Here is a 17,102-nt window from a genome sequence, read left to right as displayed (position 1 = left end):
TTCTTTACTCAGCTTGTGGTCAGTCTGTGGAACTCCTTGCCGCAGGATGTGGTGACGGCATCTGGCCTGGATGCCTTTAAAAGGGAATTGGACAAGTTTCTGGAGGAAAAATCCATTATGGGTTACAAGCCATGATGTGTATGTGCAACCTCCTGATTTTAGAAATGGGCTATGTCAGAAGGCCAGATGCAAGGGAGGGCACCAGGATGAGGTCTCTTGTTATCTGGTTTGCTCCCTGGGGCATTTGGTGGGGCCGCTGTGAGATAGATGGGCCTATGGCCTGATCCAGTGGGGCTGTTCTTATGTTTCCTCCCAGAGTCCTTTGCCGTATCACTGCAGTCTTTGAGAGAAAGCCCCTTTGTAAGCTGCCTCGATTATTCCTATAATTTAATTATTTTAATGGAAAGCAAAGGCATCATACAAAATTAATGTGGCTTGCAGAATCCAGCATTACCTTGGATTTGGACTTGTTGGCCATGCCTAACATCTACTGGTAGTTAAAACAGAACCATCAGTGATATGGCATAAGAATAATTCTAATGCTGTTTAGCTTTTTCTTTTAGGTTGATAACCTCCCACCTGACTCTAGGATCAACTACATGATTCAGGATTCTAAAGGAAAACCCTCCTCTTTGACTCACTCAACAGCAACCCTTTCAAAATATACTGATAACCTCCCTGCGAGAACCTTCAGTCAAACACAGCCAGACAAGTTCCCACTAAAACCAGAAGAATTTGATAGAAAGGCTTTGTTGTCAGCATTAAATGCATACATCACTCAAAAGGTGGCAACGAAAAACCTTGATGGAAGTAGCAGGACTAAAGAATCTTCTCCCTACACCAGTAGGCTTAAGCCTCCTCAGATTGACTATCTTGACGGAACGTTGTCCAAAGAAAAACCAGGAAACTTTGAGATGAGCCCCCCATTTCTACAGAGGCTTGGCTCTGGACTGGTGCCTGGTTCTGCTCAGAGTGATCAGGGGGGCCCTCTGACTCCAGTGGATGGTAAGGAATATATTTACTTCATATTCACAATCACCTCATGTTCTAGGATACCTTGGGATTCCTTGGATTCCTATCCGGGGGCTCCTCTATGAAAATGCCAGTCATGGCAGTTGAGCCTTCTGGAAAGATCCTTATTATAATCAAGGTTACTTCCAATTTAAAAAATCATGAAGTGGTTTACATAGGACAGAAAATGAAAAGATGGTTTCCTGCCCCAAAGGGGATCCACAATCTTAAAGAAAAAGAAGAAGATGGCAAGAAAAATACCAACAAACAGCCACTGGAAAGGTTGCTGTACTGGATTGAATAGGGAAAGTTTTTCCTCTTACTGCTAAAACAAGAAAACCATCACTTAAGTGATCCCTCTGTATGAGAAAATATAGTTTCTGTGTTGCTGTTGACCTCTCTTTATAGTGCTCTACTATGGAGGCCAAGGTGTGTTATTGGGCACACTGTTAATCCACATGGGGGGATGGTGAAACTGAAGAAGCCTGAGTGGTGTATTTTGTGAACTGATTGTACACCTTGAATACTCCCCAAAATCTGTTGAAACACACAAGGTGTGTTTGTGACAGATGAGTGGTTTCCTTGGCAGACAAGTAGATGTGAAATTCTCTGCAAGGAGAAAGTTTGAAGATCATGTAGCAGATAAAGGAAATATAATCTAAGTAATTGAGATGTCTGGAAGCCCTTTACATTCTTATAAATTATGCTCTTAGCAGGATTTATGATGTCAAATCAAACTGAGCCTAGCTCTTAACAGTCCTTTTGTGGGAGGTGTGTTCCACAATGAAGGCAGTTTTAGGTAGATGGGCCACAGTGTTGGTGCAAAATGATATCATATTTGTTTGAAAAGGAGCACATTTCACACATTCAGGTTGAATGACAGGGAAATCAAACAATGAGTAGTGCGTGTGTGAAGCAGCCCCACAATGAGGGAACCCAGGAAATTCTGGTCACCAGAACATCTCATAGAGCTAAACCAAGGATTGACATGACTATTTAGACTGTATGAAAAATTTACAGACCAGTCTTCTCAAATAGACATAGATATGAATATAATTTGACAAATTGGCTATGACATTTTAATCCCTTCTTCGTTACCTGGAATACTATATTTACAGTATATAACGTATTTTTTAAAAATAAAATCTCCTCCTCTACTACATTTTATCCTTTGCTCTCAAAGTACAAAACCTATTGAAGGTTTTTATTTAGTCGGAAGAGAGCCCAGTGTATATATGCCCAAAGTAACAGAGTTCAGAGTGAGACACCTTCCTGATAATAGGTTTCAGAAAGAAAATTTTAATGTAAATGCAAGTCCAGGTGGCACTGCAGATCTCTGGAACAGGATTACCATTAGAGAAGCCGGGCCCATGCTGGTTTCATTATCACATACTATCTCTTTTCACCTTTCTTAGGAGGAATTCATAGAGAACAGGTATTTTACTCTTATAAAGAACAATATTCTGCAAAATGCATTAGATTAGTCACTTTGGCTTCTACAAGCATAATGCATCCTGGAGTAACTTCTTCATATGTGTTGGTAAAATGTTAAGCATTTACCTTAGATGCATATTTATTAAAAGATCTGCATCCTTTTGTTCTGTGGGTTTGCACACATACAAGCACGTATTGCTAAATGACGAACCACTTAACGACAGACCGCATGCACAATGGTGGTTAAAGCACAGCAAAGAGGCTCTTAATAAGGCAGTCAGGTCTCCCATAGCCAGTAGCAGAGTGTCTCTTTATACAGCAAAAAGGCTCTTAATGCAAAAAGAAGAGGCAATCTGTCTCCAGTAGCCTGTGCTCCAGTGAGTGTCTCCCAGGGAAGGTCTGTTTACACAACAAAGGCATTAGATTGGGCTGAATGTTTGCTTAATGACCTAATTGCATAACAATGGGGATCAGAGAATGTATCTCTAAGTGATGCACACCTATATTCCGTTCTGCCCTTTCATTGCCTTAGATGCTACCCAGTTCAATCCTATCGAAATCCCCGTACGGTGATGCAGCAGTGTTGGTGCAGCTACTGCTATATTCCACAGGAAATTTTAGGCTGCTGTAGGCCTCCTTGGGATAAAGGGAATTTGTCCCCCTGTCTCTGGTCAAGCCCCAGCATCCACTATAGGTCAACTCTGACCTGTGCCAGCTCAATTGCTGGCATAAGTCTGTGTTGACCTGAGAAGACATGTCAGGTCAATGTTCCTGATCATTTCAAGCCTAAGGCCCAATCTTATCCAACTTTTTAGTCCTGATGCAGCCATGCCAATGGGCATGCTGTGGGGAGCCAGTCACGAAAGACTCCTCGAGGTAAGGGAATATTTGTTCCATTTCCTCAGGACTGCATTGTAGCTGCATCAGTGCTCATTAGGTTTGGGCCCTGAATGTCCTTCCCCAACCAAAACAATATAGACCTACCCTGTGGGAAAAAGTGAAAGGGGGGCAGAGGCAACAGCATACCATTGACAGGCCTTATAGGATTGTTGGGTCAATGAATGTCAGGAGGATTTCAAGCTTGCAGCAAATTTGGGGGTTGAGGTGTGCTTGTCAAGAACTTAGTTTGTGTGCTGTTACTGAGTACTTGACAGTAATATGACCAATTCTCTGATTGGTCTTTTAAATTCTTTTAGTTTAATTTTTATTTCAGTGTGTGCAGGGAACATGCATGTGCATATAGTGCTGGATGTCTGCTGGGGAGTTCATGGCCCAGGATAGCTACAGGACTGATGGCAAGAGGAAGGCCACATTTTTAATGATCAGAGCAATCACTCCCCTCTCCACTCTAGCAGGCTGACTCCAATGGAGTTCTGCCTGCTTCTATATTCCAATAAGTAACCACACCTTTTTGGTGTAGCAAATTTGATCCTGTGATTTAAGCCACCTCCTAGGAGCTTACTGACTTAGGAAAAACAAACTGTTAGCAAATACGTGAAGTATTCTCAACCCTAGGTGTCCTCACCAATGCAGTAGCTGAACTCAATCAAAGAGGCATATTAATGAGCCAAAGGACCTCCTGAGCCGGCTACCACACCCGCAGCCAGGTGCAAAGACAAAGGCAGCACCCATCAAGGGCCATCAACAAAGAAAAGTTCCTTGTTGGGTTTACCCCACAGATGATCCCATAGGATTCTAAAGGGGGGAATGTATGAAAGTTCAGTAGACAGTAATATCTCAATTCGTCTCCTTCATCCTGCCTTGCAGTCAGTCAGTTGTTTGTTGACCCGTTGATGTTGCATGAAGCCACACCCATTCCAGCCACAATCCAAGGATACTATGCCAAGTTTGCACCCAGGACCAGTAAATCCTGCTCTTCCTCCTTTCCTCATTTTTCCACCTCTCTCTTTGAGCATAACCCAAGCTGCTATGCCAGAGTGGGCTGGATTGCCACCTTTGTAGCCCACACTGCAGTGTATTCCTTTTGGAAAGCAGCTCTGCCACTCTTGTCCTGCTTCCCTCCTTCAGGTGAATCCATGCTACTACCTGGCTGTTTGGGCTCACTTGAAATATCTCTTTCTGCCTTAAGTTCTGTTTTAAATTCACATTATTCTTCATTTTCTCATGTGCACTCAAATAGAGTGAATTTATTCTGTTTTTGAAATCTAGCTGTGAATGATTAAAATGCGTTGCATTGCTTTATTTTAATTCACTTTCTCTATTATTGTAGGTTATCCCTACAATAACATTAGTGTTGTTGCACTGTTCGCCCTCACCTCTCTTTTCCTTCCCCTTGTAACCATTGCCCTATGCCATTTACCAGTACACATTATTCCAGCCACAAGATAGTTTTCTCCCATGTGCACGTATTATGTGTGTTTAACTTGGTAAAGATCAGACAAACCTGATTAAGAATATAGGTTAGATCCATTTGATACTGTATTTTGCTCACTGGTTATATTTATTGGTAATCTGCCTCACAGCCTATACTATCTATTACTGGCCTGATGATGCAGCTGCACCAAAATGGTGACTGCTGTATTCTATGGTGGAAGCGGTCCCCTTACCCAGGGGGTAAGCGTCTGGTGAGACCTGCCCTAGCTAGATAGGTGGCACAGGTCCTCATGGATCCATGCTGTTGGTTTGGGTCCGGGAAGGAGGATTGGATATTAGCAGCGGTGCCACCTCCAATCCTTCCCCCTCCTGGGTTTGATCTGCCCACCCCACCCTGTCTTTACCCCTGTCCTGTTTGCCCCCTCCATTCCCCCTTCTGCCTTCCCACACTCTTTTACTTCCTCCCACCACCTCCACTGACTTACCATTGTTGACTGGAGTGGACAGGATGGTGCATGTCTTCCCACCAGTGCTGCTGTCAGAACGCCTTTTGCGACTGGTGCTGATTGCTTTATGGCATTTTGCACCATGGCAGTGTGCATAGGATTGGCCTGTGAATCACTGTATGTTAAAACTGCTAAGTGAAAAACTGCCATGTAATTGTCACTTTAAAGAATTTCCATAGGGGAACTGTAACCTGTAGATCAGTGCTAATATTTCTTCAATTAAAAAATAGCTACCTGGATGAATTGAAGTAAAAGATGTCAAACACAATGTTCCTGAATCACATTCTTCATGGAATATTGTATGATCACTAATAGATCATGACAATGCATGAAAGTTTTAATTCCCATTTTTCTAAATACTTTCTTTTCTCTATAAGGTCTTTTAACAAACTAACACATTTTTCTTTGCTTGTTATCAACGGACTAGTCCAGTTTCACCTACTGTGTTTTCAAATTCAGTTTAGAGGCCACATTTTTCAAAACAACTGCAACTTGTGCCTGTGCTTATTCTTGACTTTTTAACAATCCTAGCCTATGGTTGTTAGCTATCGCAGTGTTTTGTATTTTAGGCCTGGTTTTCTATAAGATGCCAGTCACCTTTAACAAGAAGCTTTTCTTCTGGAGGTGTTCCTTTGATGGGCAGTATTCCAGTGACCGCCCAGAGTGAGAAACAACACACTTCAGAGAAGGCAGGCAGCTTTTCTATCTCTGCTTCATTTAATGAACCAGAAAGACCTGCAGAGAGTCTTTTAGTAGATTCTGGAGTTCAGCTGTTGGCCATTCATTTTCTCCTATGTGATTTTCTTTCCTATTATTTTATTTTGTTTGAGATTGTTACTGTGCTTTGCTGTAGCTTATGGAACCCGGGGAAGTAAACTGAAGAGATAAGGCTTGCTTAAAGAAAGAAAGCAAAGGAGTTTAAAATGAATGAAATTGACATGACCTGGATATTGCCACAACTTGTAGTTCAGCAACCAGTTTTTGAGTAGACAGCTAGCTTTGAACTGAAGTTGTTGAACCCGATTTCCAGAAAAGAAGCCCATTACTCAGAAATGTTAAACCTTCATCATACTTTATACTGCAATCAGATCTGAACACCTCACATATCAGGAACTCTTTTGTCAGCCCTAAGTTTATGTATCATAGACAGAGGTTTTTGGTGGGTTTTTTACTCATAAGTAAGTAAGTAGGAGCATATCCATATGCTCCTTATATGTAATTGTAGTGATGTAGTATTTATTTTTACTCTGCATTAGCAACACTGAGATTTGTTAAGGTTTAGCACTATTGATTTCTATATGCAAGCCATTTTACTACAGGCTATGTCAGTTTTGCAGCAATGTAAGACAAAAAAAAAGACTTACAGTTCAGTTCCTAGGCATGTCTACTCAGAAGTAAGCCTCACTGATTTCAGTGGAACTTACTCTCAAGTAAATGTATATAGGATTGCAGCCTTACTATATGTAATATAAGAAAAGTAAGAGTTTTGTTCTAGGAATATAGGCACACCTAGATAAACCACATTAGTCTGGGACAATTTTTCTAAGGACTCTTGTTTTCACCACCAAGTTATTCCAAATCAGTTCTTCTACAGGGCATGGTTTATCCAGTGAGACAATTACTGATTTGCATAAAAAGATAATCCTATGAATTAGTAAATTGAATCAGTTCAATAAATGCATTTGAATAAGAAAAAGAAATCCAGGAATATCTTTATGAATACAGATTAACACTGAATAATAATAGTCAAGACTTTACAAAATCAAATGGCCCCTATAGAGGATTGGAGCGGAGAATACAATGCTTTCTCTTCGTCTTTGCCCGCAGCATTGGTTTTTTTTTTTATTATAAGTAATCAACTGTTCATGCTTTTTTTCCTCTCTTCCTAAGAAATATTTATTCAAGATGTTCTGAGGAACCTAAAGAAACATCATGTGGATGTAGATAAGTTGAACCCACTGGAGCTGGATGAGATGGCTGATATCATTGCTGATGCCATTCAGGCTGTTGATGCAGAAGAAGAAAAGAAAAATGCCATTGGGAAGGTTGAAGGGGACAGAGCAGAAAAGAGAGTGAATGCTGAAAGGACAGATGATTATGAGATGGGATTAATGGATGAAAGTTATCAAGTGCAAGGTACTTGATTCAACACAGTCAATTTCCTCTATTTTTTATTTCTGTGGTATTTCTAAAGAAATTGGTTAGTTTGGGTATGTTTAAAAACAACTTTGCAAACAAAGGGAGGTTATCTCCTCCCCGGCTTCACTGCTTGCTCATTGCCCCACTCTCCTGCTGCTTGCTGACTCCTCACACTTCTCTGCACACCTCTTTCCCCTTGTCATCATTACACATGTTCTGAGGGTAGTGTTGGTACTGCCCTTCAGTTGCAACTTGCCCCAGGTAAACGGATTAGTGCAATTTCCTCCTCCGGTCCAAAGGTTTTCAGAGACATATTGCATTACATTTTTTCTCCTTTTTCCCAACTGAAAGAAGCACTAGCTGTTTCTGGGTTTGCAGCTTGCTCATATCTCTTGCTGGGGAGATACGGATGAGACCATGTTCTGAAAGTACAGAAGGATGTGATAACGTGTACTCCCTGTTCATTTTGCAGTGTCATCAGTTGGAACCCAGTCGGAATCAATCTTTGTGGTAAAATAACTCGATTGAAATCAGTAGAACATGTAAAATTAATTGCTTGAGGAGACTTACTCTAAGGACAGAACCAGACATCAGCAAACACAGGATCTTAACATTGCATTTGCTGAGATAATTGAAAAGCAAGGATAAAGGAAAGTGAATCCCAGGAGAAAAATGACTGATGAAGGGGAGTACCACCTCCTAGTGGCCAGTGCGCACACACCACTTCCTGCTCCCCACTTCCCAATTACTGGACCAGCAGCTGAACGTGGAAGAGAATATTGGTAGTTTGTATCCACTGCCACCATCCCATACTTTAGAGACAAGGCAGAAGAGGCGGGTGGGGGGGAGAAACCCTGCCAGGAGAGCACTGAACTCCAGGGGTTCTTATTAAAATCAAACCAACAGTAGCATCTGCAGCGCAAAGAGATGTGGCGATCCACTGAATTACCCATCAGCATGAACCAGATAGGCCAAGGGTCAAAATGTAACTAGTTTTAAAAGTCCAGGAGGAATTAAACAAAATGGGGAAAGGGAGAAGGGTGGGTACTAAAAGACTGTTGGAAAATGCCAGTGCTTGGCTGGAATGCACAAAGAAAAGTTTTCATCAAATGGATACATTAACTATTAACACCCAGCAGATGGTGCTGGGATGCTACTCAGAAGCAGGTTGGATGTAAAAGAACAGACAATGCAAGAGTAAATGCCCTCATTGCAGTCTAAGTAGAGGATCCCTAGCTTATGCTACTTACATTGTTCATGGAAACCCCAGCGCACCCCTAGCTCTTGTGGGTGAGTAAGTGGGTGGTGCTCTCTAAGGTCCCAATGAGTGGTTTGCTCAAGTGACTAGCAGACAACAATGAACACTTCCTGTGGGCTGGGAAATATATGACTTTCCTTATGTCAACAAGTTACCTGATTGGAGGAGTGGAACTCACCTGGCTTTTCCATCCCACCCCTTGGAGCTAGACAAACATGTTTACTTCCCATTGGGCAAAGTAGTTCTATCGCTAAGTTATCCCAGGCAGTAAGACAGACCTTGAATCCACATCCAGCACATGTTTGAGGAATAATGAAATTTCCAAATGAAGGATAAAGAAAACAAAAAACACCCCAGCAGCTGAATCTGCACAGGAGCTTCTGGGGAGCTACAAGTGTCCAAAATAGAAAAACAAATGCAAAAAATAGGGGAAAACAGGGCATTCATCACAAATGGGGGAGAATTCATGGATGCAGGAGGAGTTAAGTGCCCTTCTTACCTGTCCACTGATTTCTCCTGGCAACTCTTTCCTCCAAGGCTGCTTCCAACCCTGCAACCAGATTTGCTTCTTATTTTGGAGACTGGGGAAAAAACAAAGAAACAAAAAAGGTTTGCGGGAACACATGCAGGGGAAAATTGGCAGGTTGGAGTATAGTAAAGCAACACCCTCTTGCAATTGCCTTTCCAACTTCTGCTTTAATACTATGAAGGAAATATATGTTCTTGCAACTGTTACTCCCAGAATGTAAATTGTGCTTTTGCTGTTTGAATATATTTTAGTTGTTCTGAACAATTAAGGGCGCAATACTAACTGTGCCCTAGGCTGGCGCATGCCTCTTGCACCGACCCAGGAGGGTAGCAATGTTACCAAAAAGGGCTGTTTTGTTTAGGGGAATTAGTATATTACCCTTTTGGAAACTTCAGGATAGCAGGCTGGATAACAAAACAGTGTAATGCAGAGAAAATCCCTTGTTTAGCTTAAAGAGGAGACTGGGAGAAAGATAACTTTCAATCAACGATTATATTTTTATTACAAAACACATAGGTAAACATAATGCACATGGAGAATTGATAGTATAGGTTTCTAGTACTTGTGTCTAGTGTACCTAGCTTTATGGTGGTTGCATGTGCCATGTATTTGGTGCATCCGAGAAGGAATCAAAAAAGGATAGGTTGTAGAGAAGGATTTTAGGGGTCCCTGGTCTGCATAACCCAGTTGCTAACTAAGATGGGGGAGAATGGGAGAAATAGGTAGGATAGAAGGGAAAAGATTCCAGACGCAAGATATAGTTACCTGTCCTGGGAAGCAGTTGGGGGGAGAGGGTGGAAGAGTCCTATGGAGGACCTGTGCCTTGGGGGGCAGCCAGAGAGAGAGAGAGAGAGAGAGAGCACATGTGGTGAAGTTCTCTCTTAAAAGGATTTTTTGCTGACCTGGAAGCTGGATGTGAATGACCCAGATGTGGCCTCCTGGATGCGCATGCTCACTATACACAGTGGAACACGTGGAGCATGTAAGGAAAGGATGACTGGGTATCAGCCATGACTGGCCTCCTGGGGGAGGGAGGCAGTTTGCATAAGGTGCTTAAGAGTGATAAAGCTACAACAATAGAACTATAGACTTCTTCCTCTGGAGGTGCATGCTTGTTTTGCATAACAATGATTGGATCAGGAGGCATCCCTGCATTGCTAGAGGTTGTGCAAACTTGTGACTTCTACCAGGGCCTTAGTAAAGTGTACTGGGGGAAGGGTGTCCTGTATTCTGAGGTTTGACCTGCATGAGTTTTAGTCCATAATACATACAAAATCACAACTTGGAAGGGAAAAGGAGATTTTCACGTAACAGCAAATCTGCCATAAAGCACGTTTGCACCTTCTTGGGAGTAGGTTGAGCTGGCGCAGGGATGCGTGCTGGCCCATGAAGGCTGCATCCAGCCTCTGCGCCAACTTGGGGACTGGGCCAGACCAAGTGCCAGTTAGGATTGGGCGCTCAGAGTGACTGTGAAGTCACTGCCACATAGAACATATTCATTCTAAATGCTGTCTTTATTAAAATAAAAAGATGAGTCCCATTTTTCTGAGAAGTGCCTGATGGTAATTTTTTGTCATTCTTCATTTATATGTGCAAACTTTATTCCTGCTAGTGGAAGACATTGATTTTTTTTTTAAGGTGCTGGTAAACAGAGGTAAATTTGTCAACCATACTATTGAACTAATTAACATAATGCACTCTTACTGTACTGCTTCCATTGATCTTCCATTAGCAAGCTGTCCATGTGGAGTCAGAGTGACAAATCTGATCTATGCTTTTGTCTTTCAGTGACAACATCTTAATGTTTAATATACAATAAAAAGAGCACAGTCTACACAAAAATAAAGTTGTCTTCTGTATTAAACATAATGTTATATGTTTCACAACAAATTTCTGTCCAATGTTCCCACAGATCCCAGAGCACAGAAGGAAGATGTCAGAGCTGATGTTGAGGTAAAGTGCACATTTAAATGTAAATATTTACAGTCCCGAATAATTGAATTTAAATTATATGAAACATTACGTTAGAAACCCTGCCAATGATCCAACACAGAAGTAGGTGCGCTTAAACTTATTGATTTTAATTGCTTAAGTGCACCTAACTCTGTATTGGTTTGTAGCTACTATTAATGGTTAGTGTTTAGCAATTGAACGGAGCTAAAATCAAATTACCCAAATACTTCTCTATGTGATCCTAAAAGCATTTTGATGAGAATATACCTAATCAAAACCAAAAAATGCTTTCCCCAACAACCAGAAGTAGCTTTAGACTGGAGATAAGTGCATTTTATAACAACTGTGGAAGAAATCAGAGGGTGCTGCAAGCCTCCAGGACCCTGCACGAGGCCAGCACATTTTCCATTTTTCTTCCATTTTTTACTCTGCTTTGCCCCCTTTCTCACCTTGAACATACGCCAGCTACATAGTTAATGTGGGTTCAAGGAGACCCAGAGGCAGACAGGAAGCCTACACAGAGGTAAGTAAAAAAGTTTTTTATTTACCTCTTGGTGGGCTTCTGATCACTACCTCTACTGGCTGAAGTGTGTACTCTGTTATCATAGCTGCATCACCGTTAATGGTAGGGGTTAGGATTGGGCTGTGAATTCCTGAGTTATGCACTCGGACTATATCCATTTATATATTACTATTATGATATAATAATAAAAAATATGATGTTTATTTAGTATTCTTAATAATATAAATTTATTAATATATTAATTTCTTAAATTTATTAATAAAATGTATTTAATAAAAATAATCTACCACTTTTCAACCAGATTAGTTCGCAAAGCAATTTACATAATAAAATCAGTCAATAGTTCCCAGTCCCCAAAGGACTCATAATCTTAAAAAAATAACAGAAGAGACACCCGCAACAGCCACTGGAAAAGATTCTGTGCTAGGATGAAGAGAGATTGTTGCTCTCCTCCTGCTAAATATAAGAGGATACCACTTTTAAGGTGCCTCTTTGCCCAGTTAGCAAGAGTGAAACAAATTAAACAATTAATCAAATGTTAAATCAAAATAATGGTTTTGTTTTTGATATAGGGAAATGATTTGAATGCAGAACGACTGGATTTCCTGCACTGGAATATGGCAACTGAAAATCTGCCCAAAGAATCTTTTAAAACAGAAATGAAGAAGTCAGAAGATTCAGATCTTTCTTCTTCCTCTGAGGAAATGAAGGTTGGAGTTGAAAATGTGAAGAGTGAAACATTCTCAAGGGAATTGATAGCAGAAAAGAAAGCTGAACCAGAACCTAAATCTAAAGAGATGACTGAGCTTCATCATTGGATTAAGAATACTTTGATTCAGGATGAAAGTACTTATGAAGAAACTCAAAAAAAGATTGCAGAAGGCCTACAACTAGATGCAAAATCATCTGAAGATGAAGAATACGGCTACATTGTGACAGAGAAAGAGTAAGTATACCAGTGAAATTAAATTGATTTCTATGTAGGATATATAAAATTGTTCTGTCCTAAGCAGGGGTGGACAAGTCAAGCGCAGCTTGACTCAAGTTGAGTCACGAGGCTCCACCCCCATGACTCACCTTGAAAATGAGTCCTAATGGACTGACTTTCTGAGTTGCCCAGAGTGGTTTTTCGACTTGAAAAGACTAGAGCCTTGAGTCTTTCTCCTTTAAAAAGTCAGCCATGGCTCTTCAGAAAAAAAACTGGGCTGCTGCCGGGCTGTGTGTGTTTTTTTGAGATCTCTTTCAGCATTCCCCTGCTGTCCCTGCCCATCCCTTCTGTAAGGCAGTAGTGCAGAACACACCGATCAGTTCCCTCTGTATGATCCCACCTCATTCGTGACGAAACCCACCCCCCTTCACATTTTCATGGCTCAATCTCGAGTCAATTGACTTGTGTTTCCATCCCTGGACTTAAGTGCTTTTTAAAAATAAAATCATGCATTTTATTTTTCAAATGTATATACCACCAATTCTGGCTTAGGTAGCTCTTATGGTAGCTCACAACATCTGAAAAACAATTTTAAAAGCATCAACATCACAGTAAAACATATCAAAAATACTGAAATAGTAATAAATATATCCATACCACCAATATCAAAGCTGACAGTAGGATGAAAACCTAAACAAATCAGAATATCTTCATGTCAAGAATAATCAAAACACCTTTTTGTTGGTTACCATCTCCCTTGACTGATGGAAAAGTTAGAGCTTCCATATTTCCTATATAACTACACAAAATGTAGACCATTTATCTACTTCTCACATTATTTGATTACCTAGTGACCCACACAGTGTGCCAACAGCAGTTGTAATGTTTTTATGGATGTGTGATCTTTGTATTAGCCTTTATTGTGCAAAATATGATAAAAAGCTGTGCAGCAGAATGACTAGTCCTGGTTTACTGCAGTGAGTATTGGAACTAGTTCTGAACCAGACAAGGGCTGGAATCCCATGCATACTTGTTAGGAGTAAGCTCCACTGAACCCAGTGGGGTGGCCTTTTGAATAAACATGCCCAAGGATCAGGCTGCATTTCTTTTTGAAACTTTTGATCCCTGGTCATGTTGAACTAGATAGAATGCCAGTGTCATTGATGATTTTCTTTTCAGTCTTCTTATGCTTTTAGACAGGTATGGAGATAGAGTGTCGACTCTGAGTTTCTTCATAGTACCTTGGTTTCCAGAGAAACTGTGGCCCCAATTCATATCTGCTACTGTGCTTTGTCATCTGAGGCGTGAAGTGGATCCTGAAGGAAAATCCAAACAGCTTAAGAAAACAAAACACATTAATAGAGTTGGTTAAAAATGGTGCTATTACTTAGAAGTAAGCACATTTGGTTCAGTAAGACTTGGGCTGTAATTCTATCTTACTCACTGGGAACAAACACCTTTCCTCATTAATTATGCCCAGCATTGCTGAATGTTTCCTTATAAGGAATACTTCTGGAGGTGATGGTGACACCATGTCCTGTTTCTGACCAGAAAATCTGTGAAGGCTTGAAGATACATGGTTGAATGCAACAATAAAAGCACGTATTGATGATGATTATGATGAAAATCTAGATTACAATTTGGCAGTCTTATCAGCCCAGCTAGAAGAAAAGGCTGAGCTAGATGTGGTGTTTCTGAGCTGAGGTTGGTGTCTGACCAGTTACGGTCCTGACCCCATTTAGTTTGCAACATCCCAGAGTAGAGTTGACAGCTAGAGCTGGTTCATAACTCTGAGGTGCAGACTGTAAAGCCATTCCTTACTTTCTGGAGCACCAGAGCTTTGAATCACGTATGCCTCAAGTTCTGTCAATAGGCAAGTAGCATGTTCCATTACTGTTGTTAGAGGGGAAAAATGCTGCATCTGAAAAATCTCCAGTTCAATGCTGTTGTTCCTAAGATCATCTGCTCTTACCTACCAAAACTGTACATTGTGGTTTCAACTTGTAAGGATTTTATTAGCAAAGCTGTGTATGATAGAGAAAACTCTTGGCACAAGGGGTCATACATACTCATGCACTGAGGTTTTAGCTTAGAGCAGTGGTTCCCAAACTGGTGGGTTGCAATCAACCGGCCTGGGAAGTAATTGTCCCTGACTCTCTAAGGATCGGGAGGGGGAAAGCAGCAACATGATCCCCAGGATTGCACTGCTGCAGAGGATGGGGGGGATTTTATTTACCTCCCCGTGTTGGCCTCTGGAGGTGGGGTGTGCGGAAGATGCCTTTGCAGTGCTTCCCAAGCATTGGAAAAGCTAAAAATAACAATCAGAAACCACTTCTGGTTTTTAATCATGAAACCGGAAGTGGTTTCCAATCATTATTTTTAACTTCTCTGAGGCTTGGGGTGCCCTGCAGAGGCATCTTTGGGGTTCTCTGCATCCCTCAGAGGCTGGCACAGAGTGAGGTAAGTGAACCTCCCCCTGGTTCCTGGTAGCCATGTGATCCTGGGCTCACATGGCTACCCCCCCTTGCCCCCACAAAGACTTAGTGCTTCCTAAACTTCTGAGGAGAAGTTTGGGAACCACTGGCTTAGAGGTCTTCCACCTTGTGATCTCAAATGTGACTGAAAAATTGCTCTCAATGGTGTAGTTAGAAATATGTCAGACATGAATCATTCACTGTTGCATTCTCATTATTTTGTTGGCTCCAGAGTCATGTTAAAGGAGATATTTAAGATCCCTTCACTGTAAAGACTAGAGATTTTAATTGTGTCTTGGAGCAGAGATAAATGTTTCCTTATAGTTCTCAAAGAAAAGATTTGTGATAGTTCAAAGACTTGACGAAATGGCAGCCTGCTTGTCAGTGTTGAGAATAATAGGTCATTCCTGCTGTTTGCTGAGTGACCTTTCAGATCTTTAGAGCAGTGTGATCTATACTGATCCATACTAACCATGGGCACTAATCTTAAGAATAAATTGACACTTTCAGTGCAAGCAATTGTTTGGCAAATCCTCTTGAGTGCTGCTTCAGCTTTTTATTATGGGTAGAAATTGTTGAAAATGGCTAATTCCCTTTGTTTGATGCTCCTTCCTGCATATTTCTTGCTCCCATTTGTGAGATTAGTTCCCCCCGCCCCATTTGTATTCAGGTAACGATGCAATTAAGAAGTGATCTTTCACAAAACAATACTTTATAGAAACCAAGTGCCTATTATGGTTTTTATAAAATGCTGCAATTCGTTGAAAGATTAGGGGACACTTCAAGAACTTTCAGTGTACGTATCTCTGGCTCCAGATTGGTTTTCCATTCTGCCAGGCCACAACAATCCCATTCTGACTCCTACCAATAAATATGTACACGATTAGTCCAAAGTGAATGACCTATTTAAAATTCTTTTGCAGATTCAAGAAATAGTTCTCTGTGACCTGAACTGAGAACTGCAAGCAAGGGTTAGCCTAGGAACAGACCGTAAAGATACTTCACCCACTTACCTCAGCTGAGGCAGCCTTCCAGTGTGTTACCAAAAGGGCTGTTTTGTTTAGGGGAATTATTATACTGCCCTTATTGGAACCTTAGGATCGTAGGCTGGATAACAAGACGGCGTAATGCAGAGAAATTCCCTTTAGCTTAAAAAGGAGACAGAAAAAGATAACTTTTAATAAAAGATTATAGTTTTATTACAAAAGCACAAAGGTAAACATAATGCACATGGAGAAATGATGTGTATGTTTCTTGGTCCTAATACTTGAATCCAGTGTACCTAGCTTTCATGGTGGTTGCGTGTGGAGAGTATTTGGTGCATCCGAGGAAATTAGAAAAGGGAAGGATTTTAGGGGTCCCTGGTCTGCCAGACTCAGTTGCTAACTAAAGATGGGGAGCGAAGGGGAGAAAAAAGGGGGTGAGAAAGGAAAAAGTTCCAGATGCAAGATAGTTACCTGTCCTGTAGAGCAGTTGGATGGGGGGGGGAGTCCTGTGTGGAGGACCCTCTGATACAACACAGATCAGTTGGTCCTTGGAGGGGGAGGCGAAGAGAGCGAGCATGTGGCAGGAAGCCCTCTCTTAAAAAAGAGGTTTGCAAAACAGAGCTGAGCTAGATTGTAGCTTGCTTTCTACCACCAGGGTGCTTGGCAGTGTGTAAAACATTGAAAGGATTATCAGCAAAATTCAATGGGGTCTGTGGCTGGCTTAAACAATACCATGAATCATCAACACAAGAAGGCAGTTCCAGCTTGCATACAGTACTTAAGCAGTGATTGAGTTAAAACAGTACAATGAATAGGAGACACTTAAACAATGATTTACTATGCCAGGCTTCTTCCTATAATGTGTGATCATAGGGAGGTGGCTTTAAGATGCCAGACTTCCTCCTATAATGTGTAATCATAGGGAGGTAGAGGTTGTGTAAGCTTGTAACTTGACCTGATTGTGGCCTGTGTGCTGCGGTTTAGTCCATAGTACATAACCAGATAGAGAGAAAATAACAACTAAAAG

At 41.2% G+C, this 17,102-nt stretch overlaps 1 protein-coding gene across 1 annotated transcript in view; it reads left to right on the top strand.

The window, feature by feature from the left end:
- The window catches only part of PTPRN2 (protein tyrosine phosphatase receptor type N2), a 636,554-nt gene that overhangs the window by 171,058 nt on the left and 448,394 nt on the right, over positions 1 to 17,102 (top strand). The window contains exons 6-9 of the mRNA XM_066627523.1: positions 564 to 1,005; positions 7,176 to 7,421; positions 11,124 to 11,164; positions 12,260 to 12,633. Coding sequence (XP_066483620.1) covers positions 564 to 1,005; positions 7,176 to 7,421; positions 11,124 to 11,164; positions 12,260 to 12,633 — 1,103 coding nt within the window. The remainder of the gene's footprint in view (positions 1 to 563; positions 1,006 to 7,175; positions 7,422 to 11,123; positions 11,165 to 12,259; positions 12,634 to 17,102) is intronic.

Source organism: Tiliqua scincoides, chromosome 5 (assembly GCF_035046505.1).
Source record: "Tiliqua scincoides isolate rTilSci1 chromosome 5, rTilSci1.hap2, whole genome shotgun sequence".
Lineage (NCBI taxonomy): Eukaryota > Metazoa > Chordata > Lepidosauria > Squamata > Scincidae > Tiliqua > Tiliqua scincoides.
The sequence above is the reverse complement of the archived record's forward strand: the minus strand, read 5'-3'. Positions and strand labels throughout refer to the sequence as shown.